The 23,426-nt window shown below is 48.2% G+C and overlaps 9 protein-coding genes across 9 annotated transcripts; 5 read left to right on the plus strand and 4 right to left on the minus strand.

Annotated features, from left to right (window-relative positions):
• Nucleotides 1–34: 34 nt before the first annotated feature.
• Nucleotides 35–1,110, minus strand: BHQ10_001388 (uncharacterized protein; the record flags this gene model as incomplete). The annotated part of the gene is made up of 4 exons (XM_040873418.1): nucleotides 35–409; nucleotides 458–757; nucleotides 810–995; nucleotides 1,045–1,110. 4 exons carry the CDS (start codon nucleotides 1,108–1,110, stop codon nucleotides 35–37), a joined length of 927 nt encoding a protein of 308 aa, XP_040729893.1.
• A 680-nt stretch (nucleotides 1,111–1,790) lies between these two features.
• Nucleotides 1,791–2,701, plus strand: BHQ10_001389 (uncharacterized protein; the record flags this gene model as incomplete). The annotated part of the gene is made up of 4 exons (XM_040873419.1): nucleotides 1,791–1,803; nucleotides 1,864–2,158; nucleotides 2,208–2,390; nucleotides 2,437–2,701. 4 exons carry the CDS (start codon nucleotides 1,791–1,793, stop codon nucleotides 2,699–2,701), a joined length of 756 nt encoding a protein of 251 aa, XP_040729894.1.
• A 648-nt stretch (nucleotides 2,702–3,349) lies between these two features.
• BHQ10_001390 (uncharacterized protein) lies at nucleotides 3,350–5,277 on the minus strand (the record flags this gene model as incomplete). Its single annotated transcript, XM_040873421.1, has 5 exons — nucleotides 3,350–4,039; nucleotides 4,091–4,862; nucleotides 4,912–5,038; nucleotides 5,088–5,124; nucleotides 5,191–5,277. The coding sequence occupies 5 exons, from the start codon at nucleotides 5,275–5,277 to the stop codon at nucleotides 3,350–3,352; spliced, it is 1,713 nt and encodes a 570-aa protein (XP_040729895.1).
• Nucleotides 5,278–5,805: 528 nt separating this feature from the next.
• On the plus strand, nucleotides 5,806–6,642 carry BHQ10_001391 (uncharacterized protein; the record flags this gene model as incomplete). The annotated part of the gene is made up of 1 exon (XM_040873422.1): nucleotides 5,806–6,642. One exon carries the CDS (start codon nucleotides 5,806–5,808, stop codon nucleotides 6,640–6,642), a length of 837 nt encoding a protein of 278 aa, XP_040729896.1.
• Nucleotides 6,643–7,225: 583 nt separating this feature from the next.
• Nucleotides 7,226–9,169, plus strand: BHQ10_001392 (uncharacterized protein; the record flags this gene model as incomplete). Its single annotated transcript, XM_040873423.1, has 1 exon — nucleotides 7,226–9,169. The coding sequence occupies one exon, from the start codon at nucleotides 7,226–7,228 to the stop codon at nucleotides 9,167–9,169; it is 1,944 nt and encodes a 647-aa protein (XP_040729897.1).
• Nucleotides 9,170–9,591: 422 nt separating this feature from the next.
• On the minus strand, nucleotides 9,592–14,192 carry BHQ10_001393 (uncharacterized protein; the record flags this gene model as incomplete). Its single annotated transcript, XM_040873424.1, has 4 exons — nucleotides 9,592–12,438; nucleotides 12,486–12,746; nucleotides 12,798–13,998; nucleotides 14,056–14,192. 4 exons carry the CDS (start codon nucleotides 14,190–14,192, stop codon nucleotides 9,592–9,594), a joined length of 4,446 nt encoding a protein of 1,481 aa, XP_040729898.1.
• Nucleotides 14,193–14,948: 756 nt separating this feature from the next.
• Nucleotides 14,949–16,416, minus strand: BHQ10_001394 (uncharacterized protein; the record flags this gene model as incomplete). The annotated part of the gene is made up of 2 exons (XM_040873425.1): nucleotides 14,949–15,734; nucleotides 15,790–16,416. 2 exons carry the CDS (start codon nucleotides 16,414–16,416, stop codon nucleotides 14,949–14,951), a joined length of 1,413 nt encoding a protein of 470 aa, XP_040729899.1.
• A 2,676-nt stretch (nucleotides 16,417–19,092) lies between these two features.
• On the plus strand, nucleotides 19,093–20,413 carry BHQ10_001395 (uncharacterized protein; the record flags this gene model as incomplete). The annotated part of the gene is made up of 4 exons (XM_040873426.1): nucleotides 19,093–19,160; nucleotides 19,211–19,326; nucleotides 19,372–19,932; nucleotides 19,980–20,413. The coding sequence occupies 4 exons, from the start codon at nucleotides 19,093–19,095 to the stop codon at nucleotides 20,411–20,413; spliced, it is 1,179 nt and encodes a 392-aa protein (XP_040729900.1).
• A 1,275-nt stretch (nucleotides 20,414–21,688) lies between these two features.
• BHQ10_001396 (uncharacterized protein) lies at nucleotides 21,689–23,272 on the plus strand (the record flags this gene model as incomplete). Its single annotated transcript, XM_040873427.1, has 4 exons — nucleotides 21,689–21,927; nucleotides 21,976–22,061; nucleotides 22,112–22,518; nucleotides 22,565–23,272. The coding sequence occupies 4 exons, from the start codon at nucleotides 21,689–21,691 to the stop codon at nucleotides 23,270–23,272; spliced, it is 1,440 nt and encodes a 479-aa protein (XP_040729901.1).
• Between the last annotated feature and the right edge of the window lie 154 nt (nucleotides 23,273–23,426).

Genomic DNA, 23,426 nt, shown 5'->3' on the forward strand with positions numbered 1-23,426 from the left:
TGGTAGATTGATCTTTTAACAGGGTTAAAGTAGACTATTCCAAGTCACTATCTGCTTCATCATCCCCCATGACAATCTTCAACGACGCTCTGCATTTCAAGACCTCATGCTCCAGCGCACTCAGCTTAGTCATCACAGCAATAAGACTCGGGTCTTGAGTTTCCACTCGAATCTTTTCCTTGACCTTGACCTCCTCGCCTTGCCAAACAAACACATCGTTTTGTTCATCGTGTGATGGCAGTCGAGGGCCAAAAAGTCTGTCTCGAAGCGAGAATCCAATCTCCGATCCAAAAGCCGTCGAAGTTTGATTCGCAGAGTTTGGTTCTAGTGTTCGTAGATGTAGTACCAATGCGGCCTCTACTACCGTGAGATGGAAGGATAGATATGGCGGTGAAGGGGGGTCAAAAACCTGTGACAAGTTAGTATCATCGAATGTACTACCTGTAGAAGCACATACACTAGTATCTGCACTCTGCTCCCACCATTTTGATGTCTCTGCACCTCCTTTGAGAGTTGATTTTGCCTCGGAAATATGTTCGTATAGCAAGCGTAGTTGGCCGGATATAAAGCTGGCATTAAGAGGATCACCAGTAAACGTGCTGACGTCTATCACATCCAGACCTTGGTTTATCAGATCCCGGACTGTAGCAAGCTGATCCAATACAAGCTCAGGCGCCCCTGGTACATTGGAGACATTGAGTCGAGTGCTGCTAGCGCCACGCGGAGGTGGCAGCGATGTTAATCGCAATTGAATGTCCTAGAGATCGTAAGTCGAGGCTCAAGATCAACTCGGACTTTGTGGCACGTACACCTTTGACAATTCTCGTGCCTATCCTAGTCACAAATCCCTTAACACTCTCTGACCGTACTGAAGAAACAACCAGCGTTGATCCTGGTTCTTTTGGCGCCAGTAAACTGGCACATTCCTGTAAGCCATCCCGTAACGAGGCTAGAGACTCTTGAAGTGAAGCCAGTAGCCATTCAAGCTCTCTGGACTGTCAGAATTAGCACGATTGTTCCTGCTTAGAAACGCGGGGAACTTACCAATGCGGTCTCCTCTTCCCGCTTCAACTGGTCTGCAGGTAATGGAGGATATGCCCACGTAGCCATTGGACCGGTAAAACGGGACGATCACTGCGTGGAACGAAGCAACAGAGGTGAGAATCGCGGTGATGCGATTGGGTCTGTGGAGTTGCAATGATCCAATGGCTTAACTTAGTACGGAGGTAGCACTATGGAGACAGTAGCAGTAAATAGTCGGTCGATACGTAGGAACAAACGAGATAATGGAGCAACAGACGAAAGCGTGACGTGCAGCCGGATGACGTTGTCGATGATGCCTGAGGTCGACTGATTGTGGCTTGATCCGAGATCTTTCCTAATACAGTGTAGCGTGTATCTACGGAGCTGAACGAGGACGGACTAGTGGCTGCCCGATCGTGCAGCCAGCCAATCAGAAGCTCAATTCTTCAGAGTTCATTGGCTAGTCCTTTTATAGAATAGCGTCTACTATGCAATGAGCACGACGTCATCACGAGCTCCCAAAAGGGCCCAACTTTTTCCTTTCTCTTAGGCCGATCTTTGACTTCTCCGTCCTTAAAATCCTTGCCAGAATTCCCAGATTTTCTTCGATGCTTCATCTTTGTCTCACCTCTGCACCTCTGCACTCCAATTGAGACCGACTACAGGTTGATTCTCCTTTCCCCCTCCGTCTCTACCTACAAGCTCCTAGCTTGATACCATCTCTACCCGTCAAATCGGAAGGGATACTCGATCACTATTCGCCAATCATGGCAGCTGGACGTACGTTTCAACTTTAGTTGCATCCTCTCATTTGGTGCGACGAAACTAATGATTGATCAGGACCCATTTTCGGCTTTTTGGCCTTGTTCTTCACCGCAGGAGCTCTGGTGTTGATGTTCCTGACATTCCTCGGTGGTGTCAACAACCATGTTCCTCTGAACGACATCTACTTCCTTCAAGCAGACACCTCAAGCATCCCCGGTGCACCCTCTACGTCGCGATGGACATTTTGGAATGTCTGCCCTGTGTCCGATGGAAAGAGTCAATGCGGATCTGTCCACCCTGACTTTCCCTTTGATCCCCCATCGCCTCGCAATTTTGGCACCACCACCAACGTCCCTGGTGCATTTATCGGGTGAGTTCATCATCGGATCTGTGACTTGTTCAGGAGCTAATTCTGACAGAACGCACCACTACTTTTTGCTTTCTCGATTCATGTTTCCTTTTATCCTGATTGCTTTGTTCTTTGCAGTGCTCTCTCTGTTCCTTGGTCTTTTGGCTCTATGCACCCGCATCGGTAGCTATCTCTCCAGTCTTCTTGCCTGGATTGCATGGGTCTTCCAAGTCATCACAGCCTCTCTCATGACGTGAGTTCCTCTTCCCATTGGCAATATATGATGCTAACAGGTGTAGTGCCTGCTACGTCCAAGCACGCGACCAATTCAACAATAACGGTGAATCCGCCAGTCTCGGCCGCAAGGCTTTTGGCTTCATGTGGGCAGCCGTCGCCTGCTTGACTCTTTCGACCGTCCTTTACTGCATGGGAGGCTCAGCAGGCCGCAACAACTCCAGTGGATACACCGGTCGCGAGACGAGACGCCGCGGCTTCTTTGCTTCTCGACGATCCAGCACCAAGTCCCGCGGAAGCTTCAGAAGCAAGCGTGAAGACGTTGTGTAGAGTCCCCCTATCTTAAAGAGGAGCGACTTTCATATTGTCTACATCCGTGTTTGACCGATATCTGCCTTCATCGCACATTTACGAACGAATCGACCTACAGTACAAATTTTATGACCCAATTCTTCGCTATGCGCAGAGAATACTTACGATCTTTTCCTCACACCCAATGACAAACCAACTAATCCGTTACGAGCAAGACTGATCTATTTGATTGTTCAAACAAATCAGAGCTTTACGATGATGATGCCTTTCTTAGATCATTCCGTCGCAGATAAGTGCACGGATGGTGATGTATACAATCGCTTGATAATACCAGTTAATCTTGTAACTAATTCTATTAATACAATCGTGTACCATTACTTCAATCCTAATGCAAAGATCTTCTGTACGCTACATTCGTATCAGGTGACAATCAGGTGATACAATTTAGTGAAGCTATCATGCTATATCGGCCAAAAATAATCCGGTCTCCTCGCAGGCACAACGAATTAATTTTATAATCCTCCCAATCTATACGTAAGAAAAACAGTAAAAAAATTCGTATATACCAAATCTAAACCAATTACCGACAAACTTTACGCTTTTTTCTTTCTATGCTATTGTATGTGAACGAGTTTCAAGCGATATGTGATTCATCAAAACATTGGTCTAAGCAGACCCATTGGCAGTCGCCGCGGGCGCCTCGACAGCAAGTCTCACACCACCCTTAGCACCAACTTCGCGCGCGGTGATTTGCAATCCAAGATCAGAGTTGATGTTGATAGTAACCTCGACTTTACCGCCGGCCTTGACGCCCCTGACGGCGGCTTCGGCGATGGGCTTGGTGGATTTCCAGATGACTTCTCGGGTTTCTTCCTCCTCTTCGTCGTCGGAGTCGAAGTCGGAGTCTTCTTCATCTTCTTCGGTCTTTTCGGCCTTGGGTTTGGGCTCGGGTTTGGTGACTTTGATTTCGCGCTCGCCCTCGCTGATGCGAATGAGAACGTCGCCGCCAGCCTTGGGGACGGCGTATTCAGCGACTCGTCGAAGGGGGAGAACTGTCTCGGTGTTGACGAGAGGCACAAAAGCACCAGACTCATCGGCAGAGATGAGTTGAACGCCGATTGTCTTGCTGAGATGGGGAGTGACTGTGACCATGGGGTGGATCGATTGCTCAATGTCTTCTGTGTCGAATTCTTGAATCAAAGAGGCTTGGTAGGCGGCACCACGAGCGGAGAGKTCGGATGGGTTGATGGCTGAGGGGGCTGTGGATGGGGCCAAGACTTTGGTCTTCTCGGGGAAGATGCTCTCAAGCAGACGGGCAATCTTGGGAGTGTGAGAGGTACCACCGGCAAGAATGACCTATATAAAATTAGCCTTATGCTGAATCTCAATTCGTTTCAGGGGACAAACCTCATCGATGTCTAGAACATCGAGCTCGGCCTTCTTGACGGCCGATTCGATCAATCCAGTGAATTGAGAGAAAATCTTTCCAGCAAGAAGCTCATATCGGGTACGGTTGATAGTTGAGCCATAATCGATACCATTCACGAGACTCTCGATGCTCAAAGTAGCATTGGTACCAATACTCAAGGCCTTCTTTGTAGCCTCACCTTCCAACTTCAATTTGGCCAAACCGCGAGCATCTTCGCGGGGGTCGACCTTGTGCTTTTTGATGAACTCCTTGGCAAAGTGGTCGATAACGACCTGGTCGAGGTTGGAACCGCCCAACTCGTAGTCGTGGACTGTGGCGAGGACAGTGTACATTCCACCGCGGGAGGCGACAACTGCAACATCAGAGCGGATACCACCGAAATCGGCGACGACAACGAGCTTGTCCTCAATGACAGCGTCGGGTCTGGCGTCGTAAGCCAACAGAGCAGCAACCGGCTCGTGGATCAATTGCAGAACCTCGATATCGGCGTTCTTGGCAGCGGCAACAAGAGCCTCGCGTTGTGCGTCGGTAAAGTTTGTTGGAACTGTGATGACTGCTGCGTTGACAGTCTTTCCCAAAAAGTCGGTGGCAGACTGCTTCAAACGACGAAGGTGGCGGGTCGTGATCTCAGAGACGGTGACAGTGCTAGGAGTTTCGGCGTCTGTGTCTTGGATTGTGAAAGCAACAGTGGAGTCGAATTGTTGCGGGTGTGCCGACTGGTGAGCAGGGGTAGGATCTATCGACTTGAAGCTGAGCAGCGGTTAGCATGGTTACATCAAGCCTCGACAGCCTGACTTACTCTTTTCCAAGGTAATCCCTGAAGTATCCGACGGTGTTTTTCGAGTTACGGATCAACTGTGCCTTGGCTTGTGTACCGTGGAATTCTTCGCTTTCAACGTAGGAGAGGATGGTGGGAATTTGACGGTCTGGCATGGATTAGTTTTGCTCGCCTACTGTACGTCGAATTTTGCATACCTCCTTCTTCGTTGGCAATGACCTCGGCTTTTCCGTCCTATTGAAATATATATTAGAACATTTATTTCTCAATCTCGAGTATGTTGGGTATGCGCAAACTCACGGGTCCTGTCCAAGCGATGGAGCTGCTGGAATTTCCAAAGGAAATACCGATGGCGAAGCGCTCGCCAGCGCCAGTTTCTTCACTCATTGTGTGATTCGTAAAAAGTGACTTGAATGCCTCGGAATAATGAAGCTAGTGAAAGCAATAAGCCTTATTGACAACAGGACGAAGAACGAGGGAATGAAGAAATAAAAGAGCGGGGTGGATCCGGCGACTGGTTAGCTTCCGCTGAATTTTTTTATGTTAGGGCCATGCGGTGCTGGCGGGTACTTTGGTTCGTCAGTATATCGTTCTCTGTAGGGCATTTATCTATGTATTTATCTAGACGAAAATACTTAGGAGATATACACTTTGACATTCCGCATCATTCAGTCGCATTATATTTAATTTTAAATTCTGTACATGGTCTAGATGTCTGCCCAGTCATTTGCGATAGTATACAATCGTTATCGGCACGTGATCCTATCGATAAGAGATACTGCCGAAATTTGAAGCTCGAAAGACATCCAGCTTTTTAACTACAGCAAAAATTCCTCAATTACGTTCATAGTCCAACAGTCGCCTCTCAATTTCATTTACCAAATATAGTCGATCTACATAGTCAACTGCGCTGCTATGAGTACAACGTCAATCGTCCTGCCGGGCGACCAAGTCCCCTCGAGCATCCTACCTTCCACAGCATCAACAACTCCCTTACGACTTGGCCCGGGCCTCCGATTACTAGAACAACAGTCACAAGCCAAGACAAAAACCAACTCCTCCTCAGCACCTGTCATCCAAGCCACACAAGCCGGACTACTCTCAATAGACGCCAATCGCAAATCCGTTTCAGTCCAGACATTTCCCAATCGTCGCTATATCCCGACTGTCAATGACCTGATCATTGCCCAGGTCCAGCGCTCGTCGCAGGACTTTTTCCATTGTATAGTCACACCACATGCACCACTCGCGGTTCTAGGCCAGCTAGCCTTCGAAGGCGCATCGAAAAAGACGAGGCCGAACTTGAAACAAGGCGATTTGGTCTACGCGCGGGTACTTTCTACAGGCGTTGGTGCTGGCACAGAGGTCGAGCTCACCTGTGTGAATCCCGCTACGGGAAAAGCAGAGCCTGGCGGTTTGGGATTATTAAGTGGTGGGATGGTCTTTGACATTTCTACAGGACTTGCTGCACGGTTGATGAAGGCGAGCTCATCTTCGTCCTCGGCAGAGGCTGCATCGGTAGTCATACTTGAGGAGCTTGGGAAGAAGTTTGAGAGTAAAGGGGGTTTTGAGATTGCTGTTGGAAGGAATGGAAAAGTCTGGGTGGATTGTTCGGGTAGTGGTGACATCGCTATCAAGATTACTATTGCTATTGGGAGGTGTTTAAAGGAACTAGATCAGCGGCACTTGACTTCGATAGAGCAGCGGAAGTTGGTATCGAGAGTTTTACGAGAATTGAACATTGATGCTTAATCAATTGCAAATAACATGTAAAGACTTATTAAATTGACGATTGACTTATAATGAACTTTTTGCCAGTTGACGGAAAGGGTAAAGTGCGGTACGTAACGCGGCACGCTTAATTTTTTACAGTTGGAGGGTTCTCGCGACAAACTCCTCTACACAATCTGCTCAGCAAGCTGTAGTAGTACCCGAGACCAGACGATAATCCTCTTCATCTGAATGGACGCCTAGCTGCTAGTGCAGGATGGGACAGTCGTCTTCCCAAGTGCAAAAAGAACAAGACATTGACCACGCCTCGACAGACATAACCAGTAAGCTTCCCAATGAATTTACCCTCTACCTTGACAAGCGCTTTCTGTCTACAACAAACTTTACGACAAAGCACCTACTGACCAAGAATTCTCAAGCTTCTTTCGACTCAATTGTAGAAAGAGAGATCACTTCACAAATTGAAAGCGACATTCTGAGGCAAATACCAGCGCATTCACCAACACCACCGACTACCCATCAACCGCCCGATCCTTTTGTCACTCCTAGACTAAAGCGAAGACTTTCCTTTGAGATACGAGTCCCCAGCCCAGCAGACCTCAAGATGGCCCGGAAATCCGACGTCCCCATGTCGGAGCCTGCGAAGCGCACGAAAAGAAAGCGTATCTGGGAAGATAACGATGGTGAAGCTACACCACCACCTTCAGCTCAAAGGGTGAAGATCAAGGACAGACTAAGCATCAATCAGCTCTCAAATGACAAAGGGGAGTCGGAAAATGGCGCATACACACAAGGAAGCACCCCTTCGGAGACTCCTTCTGGCAAGACCAAACGCACCAACAGAGGCAAACACCTTCCACCGGGATTCCGACCTGGACACGTCAGTTCGACCAATGACAAGAGAACCGGTCTTTTCAGTCCTGAAGAAATCGAGGCTCTGGAGCAGTACAAGCTTTGGTTCTGTAACTATTATCACATCACAGCCGATGTATTCGATGCCTCTATACAAAGCGCGAAAAGTAGCAAAAATGGTATATTCCTACAAGACAGACCACCTGTCGATGAAAGGTCATTTTGGCAAGAAATCTACGGACAAATCCCAGATCGTGACAGAAGGTCTATCGCCCGCTTTTGTCGGCGTCATTTTTCGAATGCATACAAACCGCACCAGTGGACTACGGCGGATGATGACGAGCTCGAACGTCTTCATTCAATGTATGGCACTAAATGGGCAATCATTGCTCGTGATATGGAGCGGACGTATGATGATGTTGTACAGCGGTGGAAGAACAAAGTCGAACATCGACATACTATGAAAATGGGGCCATGGGATGACGACGAGATTGATAAACTGATTCAAAACCTCGAAGACACACGCAAGGCGTGGCTCCGGTTAGGGAGAACGAAAGAAGATATTGGCAAGGATATCTATGAGTTGCCTGATGAACTTATTGCCTGGGGAAAAATTAGTGAACGATTCGAACACACGCGCTCGCGCCAGCAAGTTGCTGATAAGTGGCGGAAAATTAAACGAATCGTCTTGGAACGTCGCGCAGATGGGTATGAGGATGCGGTATGGGAATCTTCTCTCCAACCGAAGGGGGGGAAGAGATCGAAGTCTAGACCGGTGTCCGTTGAGAGCGAGAAGCGGGTTTTTATAAGCAATGAAATGGTAGATTCGTCCGATGAGGATGAAGATCAGAATAAGAAGGAAACAGAGGACGGGAAGAAGAAACGATCCGCCAAAGCGAATGGCACATCTCAGCCTAAGGTCAACGAGAAGGTCAACGAGTCCGCCGATGAATCAACTGATGAGTCCTCTGATGCGAGCTCCGAGGATGATAGCGATGATAGTTCCTCTGATGAAAAGAGTAAAGCAGCCAAAAATAGCGACAAGGACGACGAGGATGACGTCGTCGATGAATCAGCTGGCGATGAAACCCCTCTCCCTAAAACGAACGGTTACCATGCGGCCTCAGACAATGAGTCCGTCGTCCCAGAATCCCAAGCCGAGGAATCCGAAGCATCTCCATCCCGCAGCTCCAGTCCCGAAGCAGAGACAAACGGACACACAGCAGCCAAAGGCAGACAGCCCTCCGAAGAACTCGGCCTTGATCCCGTCTCCGCTCCCGAAGCCCCAGAAGTCACGAAAGCCGATAAAGATACCCGAGCTAGCGAAGAAGAAGAAGAAGAAGAAGAAGATGATGATGATGATGATGATGATGAAGAAGGCTCAGAAAGCGCGGACCAAGAGGTCCTCAAACCTCTCACCACATCCTCTCAACCAAAACCCTCACCCGCATCCTCACCCGCAAAACCGACAAAATTGCACCTCATCAAACAAGAAGAAAAACACTCCTCCCGTCCCCATGACAGCGGTAGTGAGAGCGAAAGTGACGACGACGAGTCGCACGGCAGATCATCATCCGGCTCCGGCTCCGACGATGACGATGACGACGACGAGGAGGGCGACGATGAGGAGGAACTCTCGCCTGAAGAGATTGAGAAGAAGATTTTCAAGTTTAAGCAAGAACCTGAGGATGATTAATCATTTCGATCGTCTACTAATTATAGTGAATATCCATAATGGTTGATTGATTCTGACTTTGTTGTTTACCCGATCTCATCATCACGTTGTGGGCTCTGTATAACTATAGGTGACCCTTTTTATTCCTTCTTCCCTCACCTTTGCCGTTTAGCTTGGTGTTTTTCCGTGAGATTATTCCGGTGTTGAATTCTCATTCGAGGTGTTTCAGTATTGTACTGCATTTCCTTGTACTTTCTTACCGAACTGTGATTAATGTGTGATGATGATAACGGCCTTCCTCCCCCTTTTTTTCATCCTTCGTTTTGTCGTCATGTATATAATACTACAAGCTTTACACTATTTATGTAATAGAATGTCAACATTCATTCAATCAAGTACCATCTTATGTATATTCTATGTAAACAACAAGTAGCCACCAGACCTTACAACTCATCTTTCCTCTCATACACCTCCTCCGCTTCAACATCATCTTCATCTTCACCCTCTGTAGAGGTCGAGGCAACCCTCCTCGCCAACGCCGCAATCTCATCATCATACTCCGTCCACTCCGGAACCTGCCTCCTCGCCCTGTCTAACTTCGGCTCTTTCGTTAATGGATTATTACAAAGATCAATCGTCTTAGCCGTCTTGAGCGCCTCATCCGAACACCACGTCTCGCACCACAGCCAGTCTTGGGGAAGACTCTTGATCGGGATGAGCGTCTGCATATTATTGGGTAAGTCTTGGTCTAGATTGGCTAGCGATTCTGGGTCGGCGGATAAAGTGTGGTATTGACCGCGTAAACGGTCGCCGGCAGCGAGTTCACGGAATCGTTGGAGGTCGACGACATATAAGGCGGAGATGTGGTATTTCAGGTCCCGGAGGTAGGATTTCCAGTACCCCTGTTTCCAGAAGCGGAAGCCTTCCATTTCTTCGCGCGAATCGCACATGGGCGTAAAACCATAGGGGGCTCCCTCGAGGTCGAGTATAACGAGGTCGTACATGTCCGTGCGGACGATTTGGTCGGCGTCGACGAATATGACTTTATCCAGAGAGAGCGGGAAGAGAACGTCCAAAAACAAAATCTTGTAGCCCCATATTTCTCGTTGTTTTTCGCGTTGGCCGCGAAGCCAGTGCGGCCATTTGTAGGTTACCATTTCATAAGTGAAGCCGTATTCTTCTGCGAGATGTGGCAAGAGGGACTTGAAGGATGGGGAGAGAAATTGCTCGATGAACCAGAATTTGACGCTGTGGTTGGTATTTTTCATTACCGAGACCATCATGATATTGAGCATGCGTTCGTACAAATGCCCGCTGGCCACGGAGAAGATGTTTATTTCAGCATGTTTCTCGGCGGACTCGCTTTTGCCTGTTTGCTTGACGCCAACGCTCGATAAGACCCCCTGAGCGAAATTGAGGCCCTTGGAGACATAGTCCATTGCTGATCCCGGCTTCGGCCCAGTCTCCAAAACTTCTTCCTGCTCCTGTCCTGGTTTGCGTGATAGGCGAGGAAAGAGTGTCTTGCCCTGGAACGAGAGCAATGCCACCTCGTTAGTACCAGTACTCTTTTGTCCGCCGCCAATAGTATCCAGCTGAAAAATGTCCTGGCTTCGACCTTCTTTGAGCTCAATCTTCCAGAATCCAGGTTGTGCTTTGAATTGGAAATAACCCAGGTTAGCCATGACTAGGGTATCGGCGAAGAAAGATCCTTTTTCAGTTTCCAATAACAGCTGAACACCGCGAGGGGGAGATCTGAGCGTGGTATCTGAAGAGTGTCCTTCTATGAGGATATGCTCCAACTCATAGATTGCGTCGACATCAGAACCGTCTTTAATCACACTGAGCTTTATGTTGTCCAGATCATGGACGGAATACTTGGGCGCAACAAGCCAAGAGGATGGCACGTCCATGCCCAAAGTCAATAGTGCATCTTGAGGCAAACCCGTAAACGACGCTTCCGGACGCTCCAAAGCTCTGCTCTCGTCAAACGTCGGCTCAGACTGCAGGACATGTCGATAGAATCTCTTGATCGGAAGTTCTGACAATTGACCATTTGGTGCGAGGTAAATTCGTACATTAACGCCAGCCAACTTGGATAACGTCTTCAAAATAGGAAGCCATTTCTGTGCCATTTCGGATGTCGGGTCGACCGCTGCTGCAATGTTGATTGATGCCTCTTTGGTATTGGTAGAAGCATCAATAGCTGAGTGCGTACTATTCCATCTCTTCCAAACATTCACTCGGTACTTGGACCGCTGCTCAAAAACGCCTTCGGGGGCATCAGATGACAACATGACAAGGGAAGTGAGCTTGGCGAAGTTCAGAGGACCTTTTATTTTACTTTCAATATCGAGGTCTTTGAGGGCTGCAGAAAGGGGCCCAAGACGTTGCGAGGTCTCGTATGAGAATAGAAGCTCGAAATCTGCCTCAGTGAACTCGACAGATGATGGAAGTGGTCCAACGACTCTTCCATTAATGATGAGGCTGGTAGCTCCAGCTGATAGTCCTATGTCCGTGATCAACTGCTGGACGTTGATCCAGTATGTCTGTTCTTCCTCTTTCTGAACTGCTTGCTGTGAATTGCCAGACTGCAACTGAGCGAGTACATGGTCAAGGTCTATTGGCTCTGGATGGCGCAAAAGATCATAAAGCTTTGACGAATTGTCCCCAACTTTATCTTCTGCATCTGGATTGTGCAGAGGAACTATTTCAACCTCTGGATGTGTCTGACGAAACCTCAAAGCAGATATCAAAAGCGCAAAGCCATGCTCGGTGTTGAAGTCCCCTGTAACAATAAGCTGGACATTGGCAGTCGGATGTTTGGCATCAGCGGGGAAACGAAGAATATTCGCAAAATCATTGTGTGCCTCGGCAGCACTACGGATGTCAGCAATGAGAATGCCACTGTCACGTTCAGGGACAATCCACTCGTTCCGGCTTTGCGCGGCTTGCGAGAGGAAGTAGTCAGGTATATAGTCATCTTCGCTGACCACCCCTTGGATAAGGCCTTGTTGGATGATTTGAAGATCTCTGCTTAGTTGCATGGGGAGTTCTTGCATATAGGTCTCACTGCGAGACATAGGGACACCGTTCACCAATGTTGGTGGTAAGGCTCCTTTGAGATCCAAGCGTTTGAGATAGTTTTCTGTGCGGGCGACAATCAAGTCTAGTGCTTCTGACTGAAGTACTTCTTCAAACGAAAGAGCTTCTTGATCAGGACGCAGAGATCGCTCTGCAATAGCAGCTTCAAAAGACGGCTTGTGAGCGCGAGAAATCTCGGAGGACAAAGACTTGATAAGTTAGAAGTGATGTATGTATTTCGAGACACAAGACTTACTGCCTCAAAGTACTGCAACAGCGAAGCCAGGCCATATGCTTGGTGCAGATAGTGAGCAATCTTTGCTTGAGCCTTGGACTCTTCGGTGTTGGCAGTCAGAACTAGGCCAAACCGAACCGGTATTAGTCGTTTGATGAATGCGTAAAGATACTTTACAACAAATTGAACATCGTCGACGTTTGCAAGATCAACAGGGACAACGACATTTTGAATATCGCGAGCAACAGATGGGAACTGTCCTGGATATGTCGGTTGCAGCAGCTGACAATACTTGTATTAGCAAAATATCGCATCGAGGATTTTGTGACATACCGTTTGTAGAGTTGTAGGAAAATTAGCATATCTCTTATCCTTTTCAAGATCATTCAACCAGACGACAACCTCTCCTCCCTCGATCTCATCACGCCAGTCATAGCGTTGCGCCTCACTGTTGCCCTGTACTTCAGCCAACGCAGGATAAGACAAAAGATCAATGGCCTCCGAACCAGACAGTCCAATCTTTTGAAACTCGGCTATCAACTGTCTTTCCCGTCGTAGATAATCCAGCAATGAATAGGCATCGACTTGTCGAGAATCGATCTGCAAGCCATTAATCCAAATAGCATTGCGMCCCGCCGGTAATCCAGCCTGGCGATTCTTCTTGTATTCTTCCAAAAATTCGTTGGAAGCGTTATATGCCGCAACAGAAGAAGAGTGTTTCGGGAAATCCTGCGAGAGCTTGACCAGTGTCGTGAACGGATCCGAACTATCGAGCACGAAACTCGCTGCACTCATTCCTAGCTTTGCGACTTCGGAAGAAGACAACGGCTTCAAGTCCGGCGGTGCTTCGTCTTCCTCCGTTTCTAGATCCTGGGCACTCGGCGCTTTCGTGTTGCTCTTGGTTGTCTCTCTTTCCTCAGCTTGCCGGTCATCAATCACAATGTAATCCGTCCTCTTCAACGTCAACTCCACACCATAACCCGACACGAACAAAGGCTGAGAAACACCATCATGAGCCGGCCGATACCGCACTCTATATGCAATCTGACCTTCGTCCGCCAGCCCTTTTAGTGTCCGATGATAATCCGCAAATATCGGCGACGCAATATCCGCATATAGAACCGCTGGCGTGGCAGATGCGTCCCCTAAAGTCCGATCGAAGGGTAGCTCTCGAGGGTCTCTATCACCAGAAACATCCTGTTGCGCACGTTCAAGAGTCGAGGAACAATACTGTTTCCCATCCATGTGCACCCACACGGGGCAAGCGGCGTCTTGGGCGGTCCCCAACGTCGACGTTACAGAGGTATTATAATACTGATAATGCGCCTGGATTCGCGGTGCGGCGGAACGAATGGCGAGCGCGAATTTAAAGGAATCTAGGCTTTCCTTGCTTGCGAGATGGTTGTCTTGTATGAGGACTTGAAGGAAAGATTCATAAAGGTCTTTGTCGTTGGTGGCATCTTCGAAAATGCCAGAGGCGATGCGGTCGAGGAGAGGGAAGTATGCGGTAGCGTTTTCTTGGGCGGCTGTTTCTCTGAAATTACGTCAATGTTAGTTGGGCTTCATAGTACTATAGTCTAGACAGACGTACAAGAGTTCCACGAGGTACGGGCCCGCGCCGAACGAAGCTTGCAGGGCAACATTGACGGATGGACTTGCTACAGCCGATCGAGGTTGTAGCAGTACCAGCAGGCATGTAGCCAAGCTGAATAATGATGCCCGCATCATATTCATATGTACCAGAGCTTGTCGTTTTCCTTGATGTAAGCTCCGCGAAGGTTGAGAGTTGGTCTTTTAAAAGTACCTCCGTGATCTAGCTCGAGCTCTTCAAGACATGCGGTACATGAACATGATGCTTGCCAGGGAAATTGCAAGCAGCGAATGGCAGCCAATTATCAATCTATACAGTAGAAAGCGATGACCAAAGAGAAGGTATACAGAGTTTAAAGATGAAGTGGAAGGAGGGTGCAGGACACCTATCGATAAACGCCGCGTTGGAGCACTCTGATTGGCGGAAGCTTACCCCTTGACATCTGCATCACCATCTCATACTAACACTCATCCTACATTAGAATCGATATACGCCTATTTCTGTTAACATCTCATGTATCCATTATCAACTTCCTAGAATACAGCTTCTCGTAGTACAAAATCTCATCCGTTATCTGTTCTCTCTTTTCCTGAAACGTGCAACACCAGAAAACTCCGCCAACAAATCCAGATATACAAGGATCAAAATACAATCAAACAAAACCTGTAGTAAACTCCAAATCCGCCCAATGCTCAAGGCTCAAACGCAATGCAGTAGATGTTCAACCAATCATTCAGGTTTCTGTATCAGGTCTCCGAAGCCCGCAATCTCCTTCAAACTCTTCAGGTTAACAATTCTTTTCCTGTCGGTTTTCTTTCATTAAATCATTTCAAATCATTCAGTCATTCATAAGTTGGTGTTGCAAAGCATGTAGTTGCACAGTCGGATGGTTTTCACACCGCGTAGCCCACCTGCGCAGTTTGCTTTCCGTCTTCAGTAGCTCGAGCAGCTTCGGCTTGAGCTTGGAGCGCCTTCTTTCTCTCCTTGGCTTCCCAAATCATCTTCTGGCGCTTCATTTCATCCACGTCAAAGTTCGTCTCGCTGCTAGAGCTGCTGGCTGATCTTCCGCTAACCAGAGCGGTCAAGGATTTCTTCTTAGACAACGCAGGCTTGGTCTTTGCTGTATCCTTGATATCTGGACGGGAACGGATCTTTCGAAGCTGGTGGCTAATCCTTTCGAGAGTCGATTTACTCGGCTTGCTATCTGGGGTTGGGGACCGGGATTTCTCCGATGGGGTTGCGGCACGGGTGTTGGCAGAAGAAAAGGACTCGTTTGCAGAGGTGAAACTCACTCCGGAGTCGGCACTGCGCTTGTGAGTCTTGCTGCGAAATTCAGCCTCAATGTAGTCGCGATCAACTCGACTACATTCGTGAATCGTGTCATTGGCAAGGTTAAGGTATTTATCCAGAAATCCGCGCACCATAGGCCATGCAGTCTCATCCCCGGGACGAGCTCCAGACTTCAAGAGACTCTCAAGGGCCACCTTGCCATTTCTTTCGAGATTTCTAATGTATTCAAAGAAGTACTGACGCTGACGTGCAGTCTCAACTTTGTCCTCATAGTCCCACTCTGGCTTGGGAACTTTGGAATCATCCACTTGAAAAGCAAACAGGGTGTTCAACATAGACATGCAGGCAACTTTGTTAAATGGCTCCAGCCACAGCTCGTTGATCAGAGTCTAAGGACAACGATTAGTTTGTTTATCAGATCCCGAGGATCGAGTCAGGACTTACCCAACGACGCAGGCTTAGGCACATCTTGATGTAGATAGAAACAGCCTCACGCTCCTTTGATTCGATCATTTCAATCCAGCGCACGACGCCAGGGTATTTCTCGCGCAGGTCTTGTTTGTGAACTTCAGACACTCGAATTGTCTGTGAGGGGGAGATGCTCCATTCCACGCGCAAGCTCTCGAAAGCTGCTATAATTTCCTTCTTGCGGCGAGACTCGAGGTTTTTCAAGTAGTCCAAGGCGGTTAGTGCCTGTGGGAAGTCGACGTACTCCAGGTTGTCAGCAAAGACACGGCGCACAAAAGACATTGTGAATCCCACAGGGAGACTGTATTGGTGGGGACCCTTGGAAATGTGTGAGATCAGCTGTGCTTTGAACTGGGACGCGGCATCAGCGAGGGGCAGGGTCGAATTTTGCATGGGAGGGTTGGCAAAGTTGGACTCTTTGAATTTCTTGGGACCAGCCGTCAGAGGCAGTGTCTGGCAGTTGAGTGCATAGAGACTGCGAAGTGGAATCTCATATGAGGTGGGATTCATCATGTAATGCTCCAAGATGAAGGGCATGGCTGAGCCATCTGACCCAGCAATTCCCTTTGGCCGGGCTTGAGGGGAAGGAGACTGCTCATCCATGGTGTCAAATTAAATTGAAGAATAAGTGTTGTTGTCGGGTAAGAGTGACTTGACAAGCAATTACAACGGCGTGATACAGACAATTCAGAGTTGAAGCGAGGGAGATGAAGATGTGTAACGAAGGTTGAGAAAAGTCTCGCTGGTTGTGGGTGGGAAGAAATATTTCATTCAGTGCGGGGTGGAAGCAGATGGCTTTGTTGTGTTTTGTTTTTTTTGCGAGTGTCGTCGAAGAGACAAAACTTTGTGTTGCTTAGATTTTTTGGTGATAGTCGAAAGAAGCACGGATTGATTGTTCTTTCTCGGTAAGAACGAGTGTGGCAGTAACGTTGTATGCAGAGTCGACTCTTGAACCAAGAATTCTGAATGAAGTTGCTATTGGAGATGGCTGTGGTTTGATAGACGAAGACTGTCACAGCTTTGAGATGGCGAATGCAAAGTCGGGTGTAGTATCTTCAACGAATGAAAAGTGTCCACCAGGGAATGAAGGAATAGAGTCTTCTAAAAATAATTGAATATCTCTGGTCGAAGACCCGATTGAAGACAAAGATGGGGAAAATGTTGAAGAAAGAAGACCGGCCAGGCGGATGAAATAAGTGCTCCAGATGAGAAGTGGAGACTGAATCGGGGATGCTCAAGACGTTGTTGCTCCACCGTACCGATTAACAAGCTGTGAATCTGAAAGAAGAGAGATAAGAAATCGAAACAGAAACAAAAATAGGACGAAGATGTTTGGTGTTTAGAAAATTAGAAATAAAGAGAGTGGACAGCTTAGCTGATGGTGGAGTAGCAAGGTGGAGGATGGACGGAAAGACGTAGGGGGGCAAAATCGTGAATGGTACGATCGATACAGAATAATTACAGAGCACAGTATCAGAAACACGCAAAATATCGTGCATCAGTGTATGCTGGCGTATGTAATACTAACACTTCCAGGTTAACATCAATATTTATGCGTCTTTTTTCGCAAGCTAGACCACAAAGGGCTAACATGTCTTGCTAGCTCCTGGTAAACGATTCCGACAGGCCGGCCAGACGCTTTTAGTGCGCCTGCAAGAGCCTAGATTCAGAGCAAACGCGAACTAGTAAATAGTATATAGTACATAGTACAGTAATCAGCAGCTGGGACATCGACGAGTAGGCAACTCCATTGTGGTGGAACTGCGGAATCGTTTCGGCCACTGAGTCCGTCGTAGTATTTTAAGACCAAACATTACATACATCGTAAAGTAAACAACGCGACCCATGGGGAAGAGAACCCACCCAAGTGTCTGGTTCTGGTTGACAGACGCGTACCAAGGGCCAACTCGTACCTTACAGCCACGTCCCACTGACTATTTTTTCATCATTCAACATGTCGAAGGAAACAACCCTCTCTTATACAAAGTGACTACATTCACATAGTAGTTGAGAATCATATGAAAGAGGCCGGGTAAATGGCGCAGTGCATTTATCCGAAGATAAAGATCGTAATACGCACTCCAATGGACTCAACGTGGCGGTGATTCTATTCTGGCCTGACATTCCTCGTGGGGTAGTACGAATCCCCGTATCGACCACTATCGGACCACATACTGGCTGTGTTCAATGTTGATCTCGCATTGCCGTGGCGTGTCTTTGTACTATATAGTAGAGTCTGTAAGACACAGTCGTAATACACGTCGTACGCCTAGCTCAGCCCCGGTGTGTCGGGACCACGGAAGTTGGCACCGCTGTCCAATCGCATTTTCGCCTCCTGGCGTCCTTGCTTCTTCTGCAACTAAGCTAGCTAAAGTCAGTCACAGCTTGCCGTGTCCAGGTCCCATTCGGCTGCATTTTAATCGCGCCTCTGAACTTTGTTTCCGCGGGACTGGCCGTACGAATTATAAGATCCCGCTGGCCATAAGCAACAAGAATGAGGTCAGAGGCACAATGCGTACGTCGTGCCAGCTGGATGCATCGAGTGCCTTTCCGTTGGAGTAGCCGGTGGAAGAAAAGCCATTATCAAGATTTGTAGTCTTCTACAATATTGTCTATTCATATGTCGTCGTTGTCGTTACCGGCACTGTTCGAACGCAAGATAGTGATTGAACTGGACCAGTTCGCATAGCCATGTTGCTCTGACAACTTCAACACATTCAGTCTGGTGAGGCTTTCTTCTGGTGTGTTTGCTCGTCTGCAGATATCCGCCACAAACAAGAACCCTTAGCGTTGAACGATCTATCTCATTGCAGGCTTGTGGGTTATCTCAATGCTAGATGTGCGTGCGGTTAATCAATGCATTCGCGTGAGAGATGTATCATATATCAGAAATATCAGTCCGTGCCATATCTTTTTCTTTTGTTATCATGGACTATCAGAGTAAGCAAAACTCGGGATCAAACGAGTTGTATCGAATCTCAGACATATCGTCTTTCACCAGCGAACGATGTGGAATTTTAAAGAGACTTTCATCTGATTGATGTCTCGAATTACCCGATTCGGTAATGGATTTCGTTTGTCTGCTTGCCAGAGCGTTTTGTCTTGCAGGCATGGCCATATCTCTTTTCCTGTTACCTTGTCTCATCTCTCATCTTTCCTTGTTTAACTTCCTTTCAGTCAAATCACCTCAGATACGACTGTCCAAAAATCCTCACTCTTCTCTCATCTGCACCCTACTCTCATCTTAGCACACCTCACCTCACTAGCAACCTCAGCACGATGCTCGTCTACAAAAAAAGAGATATCCCTCCTGACCCAGTCTACCCGGTAGATCTGGAGAGGCTAGGGTAGGTCTTCTATCTGTTGTTCACCACAACGTACTAATTTTACGTCTCAGCTTCTTCGTCAACGACGAAGACAAGATCCGTCAAATCGCTAGTCCAGACGAAGGGTTCAAATTCAAGGTGAATGCTAACGAGAGATGGAATACCGTTCGTCGCAATGCTTATCATGGTATGTCTCAACATCGGCTCATGACACGGCACGCTGATTTGACAGAATGCATCCGTCACATCGTCATCTCCCGTCTGGAAGAAGTCGGCTTAGCAACCCTCCGTCTCCCCCTCAACAGCCAACCATCCGACAAACATGTCCCCATCCTCGTCTCAAGCAATCTTCGCACCGCAACGCGCATCACTCTTATCCTGGGCAGCCTCGACCAAGAATTGGGAGTCTGGACATGGCGCAGCATTGCTGAACGCGGCATCAACGCAGGATCAATGGTCGAAATCACCCGGGAAATCCTCAAATCCAAAGCAGACAGTAACACCGCATTGATTATTGCAAACCTGGGCCAGCTGGTATATCACTGTGGTTCGGAACAGGCGATGTCTCAGCGGACTTGGTTTGCGCTTCCGGTTGAGACGGCGGCGCATCCACCGCCGAGACAGACGTGGAGGAATATCATACCGCGGAATGGCAACTGGAGGGAACATGTGAAATGCATATTTGAGGATTTACTAGACCCGGAGAGCGGGATGGTCAATCCTGAAGCGAAGATTGATATCATTGGGGTCGAAGAGGGAGGGTCAGGTGCCGTTGAGTATTTGGCCGAGAACTGTAAGCATATTTACAATTGCTAAAGTTGAACCTAACACAATTGCCAGGGGCTTTGTGGAAAACTTCCATCTCGGGCATCTGCTTCTCCCGTCCGCAGCACCAAAAACACAACCTCACGCTCGACAGCGCAGACGACACCGTCCCTGAAGTAGGCTCCTTTGCGCACTTCATTTCAACCCGTTCTCGCGCCTACGTCCTATCCGACAAACCGCTCGAATGGCCCGTGCCGGGAACGCTGGAGTATGGCTGCAATACGTATTCTGGCAACGAGCCTCTCAACCATGAAGATGTCATTGTCTCTGCGTGGCAAAGTATGTTGCAATGGTTGGACAAGATCTACGCCGACCCGTCATACGAAGAAGTCCAGTTCGTGATCGAAGAGACGGTGGAAGATGACGAGGGCTGGGAGAAGTGGAGGAAGGGGGACGTTGACGCTGTCGATAATATGCGGAAGTTGGCTGTTGTTGATGCGGATTCCTAACTGTCATCGAGAGCACAATATACTTCGAATAAGGTAGACTTGGTGTGGTCAATCAATAGATTCGCGTCGGAGACCTGTATTATATCTTATCTTCATTGCCATTTCAAAGCTCTTCAGCCTGAGTTTCAGCCACCGAACCTCTCACGAGCTCAAGTCTTGCTGGGTTTCGATAACGATAGCAATAAGATCTAGCTATATGCGACATTCCATAACTGGGTAACCAGGGAGAAGGAGTAGATTAGAGGGATGTCAGGTGGCTCCTGCCAATCTGATAATGTTATCTCCGCGAACTTCTTTTCTTTCTTCTTACACTCCACTCTTCTTCTTAATTGCTTCATACAAATGACAATTTATCTTCATAGCACCCGATAACTCCGATATGTCTCTGAATAGATTGAGCCGCTTACGGAAATGGGGCTAATTGCACGCTGATACAATCCTTGAGACTCGCAGGATCTCTAGCGTCTCCGTTCCTCAAGCACTCGGGTACAACTTTGAGGCACTCAGCCGCTCGGTCGGTTACCGGCACGCAAACTCTGAACACGATCAAGGAATCTTTTCATTTGCACTGGCTAATAGGAGTTCACAGGTCAGAAATAGAGCTGCCCCTGTTGAGCCGCAGATGAATGTGGCAGAGCCCAAACCATCATGCGGCAGTCCCTGTTTGACCTCCGCCGAGTCCCAACCACGCGCCTTTCCGCTTTAGGCAATTTAAGTATACACTCTTTCCCCAGAGAGGAATATTGCAATAGGTATCTTGGCGCCTACTCAGACACGGTCTGCTTTGCATTGAGATTACTGTGCCGTTGAGGATCCCACGATCATGATAATCTTATCTATCTCTCGCAGCCAGGCCAAGATGATCCGCTTAATCTGCGACGGTCTCATCCTCAGAATAGTCACCACCTATACACTCCTGGCTGTCAACGTCTTATGCATTGAGAATGCTTGAGGCGTAGGCACTGGCTTGGCACATAAGTAGGGTTCTACTGTCCTGCTTTTGCATTGGGATTTCTTCTTCTCATCATCATCTCATTCACTCTTTGCATTCTCGATCTATTTTCTCGCAAACAGCTGGCTCTGTTGCTGTGTGTTGACTACTCTCTTTTGATCGTATCTGCATACTTTGAAAGTCACTCTTTCTTCTGCTTCATCGTCTTTCGACCCTTTGCATACCCAGTCTCCACGTTGATCGCGGATTCTCAAGCTCATTTCTCGGCATCAGATATACCCTTTCTTAACATTTCCAAAGAACCTATTCAATTCTTCAGCATCATGATTGCTAAGCAATTTCTCTTCGCCTTGGCAGTTTCTGCCAGCTTTCTCGGAAGCGCCACGGCCAAAGGCACCGGCGGTAATACTGGAAGTAATACAGGAAGTACCGGAAACAGTGGAAGCAACACCGGAGGAAACAATGCCGGAAGCAGTTCAAGCTTGACACTAGATTCCAATCTAGTTCAAACTGGAAGTCAGCAAACTGGTGGTAATACCGCCGGAGAAACGGCTTCTGCAACGTCAGTCAATTATTCACATCATACGTTCGCACGCTAATGCTGCTTCAGTGACAATGCCAACTTTATCAACTTTTGTCAGGGAAAGACCCTGACAAACGGACTTCAGGTGACCGCCGGCTCTTGCAATGGCATTGGTATGTTTGTTGATCATACAACTCATTGAATCAACACTGACGATAAATAGTCATGGGAGATATCCCGGCAAAAACCAGCATGGTCTCAACCGTCATCCTGAGTCCCCAGAATTTGCAAGACCTTACTGCGAACCAGAGCTTCAATGTCTCATTGCAGGTCTCTAACCTCCAAGCCGGTGCTTTCACCAATGCTACCAGCACATACTACGCAGCGCCACAGGCTCTTAACTCCGCAGGTCAAATTATTGGCCACGTCCACGTCACCATCCAGGACGTTGGCAGTCTCAACCCTTCCACACCTCCTGATCCAACAACCTTCGCCTTCTTCAAGGGTATTGATGATGCTGGCAATGGAAAGGGTCTTTTGCAGGCAGCTGTCACTGGTGGTTTGGCTGCTGGTACTTACCGTGTCTGTACCATGTCTTCATCTAGTAACCATCAGCCTGTTCTTATGCCAGTAAGTTATCTCCCTGGACTTGATGAGTTGATATTAACGTTGCTAGGTTGCCCAACGAGGTGCACAAGACGATTGCAAGTACTTTACCGTTGGCCAGGGCAACAACAACAACAACGCAAACACTGGCAGCAACACTGGCAGCAATGCCAGTACCGGTAGCAAGGGCAACACTGGCAGCAACGCTAATACCGGTAGCAACACTGGCAGCAATACCAATACCGGTAGCAATGCCAGTACCGGTAGCAAGGGCAACACCGGTAGCAACGCCAACACTGGCAGCAGTTCAAGCAGCACTAGTACAAGCGCAACCGCAAGCACAAGCAGCTCTGGAAGCAATTCCAACACCGGCAGCAAGGGCAACACCGGCGGCAACTCTGGTAGCAAGGGCAACACTGGTAGCAACGCTAGCACCGGCAGCAACACTGGCAGCAATACCAGTACTGGTAGCAAGGGCAACACCGGTAGTAATGCCAACACTGGCACTGGCGCAGGTGGTAAGGGCAAGGTTGTTGCCTCCGCTGCTACCAGCGCTAGTATTGACTGCAGTTCCGTTGCTACTTCGGCTGCCGCATCAGCTACAACATCAACAGCCGCTAGCGCTACTGAAGTCGTAGCTGCTGCCAGTTCCAGCGCCGTTGCTGCTACCAGCAGCGGCAAGAGTGGCAAGAGCGGTAAAAGTGGACAGAGCAGCAAACACAGCAGCAATGGAAAGAGATCCAACGGTCGATTTGTGTCGAGAAAGTTCATTGCCTAGTTGCAACAGTGCTATTTGCAGCGAGAAAAGGTAGCCTTGAGTCTGCTATGTGAGGACTTGAGGAACATATGGGTTTACTTCATGCAGATGTATATCTCATCTGTCTAAGCTGGGAGGAGGTGGTGGAGTGCTATGTATGTTGAGTGGTTAGATT

The sequence above is a fragment of the Talaromyces amestolkiae genome (assembly GCF_001896365.1).
Source record: "Talaromyces amestolkiae strain CIB chromosome Unknown scaffold2.1, whole genome shotgun sequence".
Lineage (NCBI taxonomy): Eukaryota > Fungi > Ascomycota > Eurotiomycetes > Eurotiales > Trichocomaceae > Talaromyces > Talaromyces amestolkiae.